Below are 2143 nucleotides of genomic sequence, written 5' to 3' on the forward strand. Positions count from 1 at the left end.
CACTCACCTTGCCTCAGCGGGGGCAGGCCTTGCCACTCATCAACCCTTCCGCACGCACCACCACCACCACCACAGCCTCGGCTCTGCAGCCCCGTGCCGCATGCTCAAACCCAGCTCCCCTCGGCAATCGCCAAATTCCCTTTCACCCTGTCAAGCTCTGCGCAGAGAACTGGCCTCACCCCTCGACACTCGCCCCAAGCACAGACCCCACCAAAGGCCCAGGAGTGCCAGCCTCCCCTGCCTGCCGCTCCCAGCCCTGCTCCGCCTCTCAGCACACATACGGGCTCTCCAGAAACTCACCTGCCCTCGCACGCTGCCTCATACACAATCATAAGAGTCACTTCGGTTGCAAAGGACCCTTAACATTATCGAGTCCAACCGTTAACCTAATACTGCCAAGGCCACCACTAATCCATGTCCCTAAGCGCCACGTCTACGTGTCTTTTAAACACCTCCCACAATGGTGACTCAACCACTGCCCTGGGCAGCCCCTTCCAGTGCTTGATAACCCTCTCGGTGAAGAAATTTCTCATCATAGCCAAACTAAACTTTGCCTGGCGCAACATGAGGCCCTTTCCTCTTGCCCTAGCACTTGTTGCTAGGGATGAGAGACTCACAACCTCCTCGTTACAACCTCCTCTCAGGTACTTGGAGACACCGATAGGGCCTCCCCTCAGCCGCCGCCTTCTGAAAACGCAGTAGCCCCGCTTCCCTCAACCGCTACTTCTAAGGCTTCTTCTCTCGATCCTTCACCGCATTCGCTGTTCTCCTTTGGATGCGTCACACCACAGCCCAAGCCCCACCTCAGGGGTCCACGATGGAGGGGCCAACACAAGCACCGGCGGAGCCAGGCAGGGCACCTCTCGTCACAGGACCGGCGAGCTCTCAGCCAGGGCTGCCAGGAAAATGGCCTGCTCTCCCAAACAGCCCTCCTCTGCCTGCCCGCACTGACACCCCCAGGGACGGATCCCAGGGGGCACAAGCCCAGACACGCAGGCCCCTTTCTCCCAGCTACAACCTTTCAAGCAAGGCGGGCAACAAGGCACACACAGAGCACGCTCAGTGGGAAAGGCCAGGCCTACAGTCAGGCTTAGCAAGCTGGCAGCAAGGCAGGCAGGGACCAAATGCCATGGAAGGGGCCGACACTCATGCCCGGCACACCTCCAAAGCCCACAACAGCCTTCCAGGCCCATGAACAAGTGGGGGCCCCTCTTCGCAACGCACCCGCAAACCACACCACACGAGTGCCACGGCATGACCTCACTGACAACACCCCACCTCTCCTATGCTTTGGCCACGTCTGCCAAATGCCCTGACACGCACCTTCCATGCAAATCCTCCCAGATACCTGCTCTCACTTCAAAGCTGACGCCAGGGACAGACGGACACATCCTCAAGAGGACGACATGAGAAGGGAGCGTTGTGGGAAGGGACACACCCCCCACCTCATTACCTGCCAAGCTCTGGCACGCAACAGCTGCTTGCTGCAAAATGCCGTCACGCGCAAAGCCTGTCCCGCCCCCTCAGACCAGCATAAAAGACGGCCCAGCGCCTCTCTCCATCACACGCTTCTCCTGACGCCTTCTCCCCCGCAGTCAACAAGGTGAGCCTGAAGCCCCTTCCCCTCCTTCTCCTGCCCCACACGCCCCGTCTCTTCCAGCACGCGCTGACACCAGACTCAGCAGCCCCCACGACTCAACACCACCACGCTCCCCGCAGCCCCACACCGCGCCTCCACACTCCCTTGCCCTCCTGTAACGACACCCCTCGCGCCCCCCCAACACCCTCCGCTTCCTCAACACCCTCTCTTACAGGGACACTCCACACCGCAGACATGGCCTGCAACAACTTCTGCAGCCCCTGCGGACCCACCCCGCTGGCTAACAGCTGCAACGAGCCCTGCGTCAGGCAGTGCGAGGACTCCCGCGTCGTCATCCAGCCTTCCACCGTGCTGGTCACCCTGCCGGGACCCATCCTCACCTCCTTCCCCCAGAGCACCGCCGTCGGATCCTCCTCATCGGCTGCTGTGGGCAACATCCTCAGCTCCCAGGGAGTGCCCATCTCCTCCGGCGGCTTTGGCTACGGTTACGGCCTCGGAGGCCTGGGCTGCTATGGCGCCGGAAGAGCCTGCCTGCCCTGCTAA

The 2143-nt window shown here is 61.4% G+C and overlaps 1 protein-coding gene across 1 annotated transcript; it reads left to right on the forward strand.

Annotated features, from left to right (window-relative positions):
* The first annotated feature begins 1834 nt into the window (after positions 1–1834).
* LOC130145508 (feather keratin 1-like) lies at positions 1835–2143 on the forward strand. Its single transcript, XM_056330366.1, has one exon. It carries the CDS (start codon positions 1835–1837, stop codon positions 2141–2143), a length of 309 nt encoding a protein of 102 aa, XP_056186341.1.

Source organism: Falco biarmicus, chromosome 3 (genome assembly GCF_023638135.1).
Source record: "Falco biarmicus isolate bFalBia1 chromosome 3, bFalBia1.pri, whole genome shotgun sequence".
NCBI lineage: Eukaryota > Metazoa > Chordata > Aves > Falconiformes > Falconidae > Falco > Falco biarmicus.

Bases quoted from the DNA above. Each gene is read 5' to 3' on its own strand.
- LOC130145508 (XM_056330366.1), top strand. From the start codon at position 1,835: ATGGCCTGCAACAACTTCTGCAGCCCCTGCGGACCCACCCCGCTGGCT.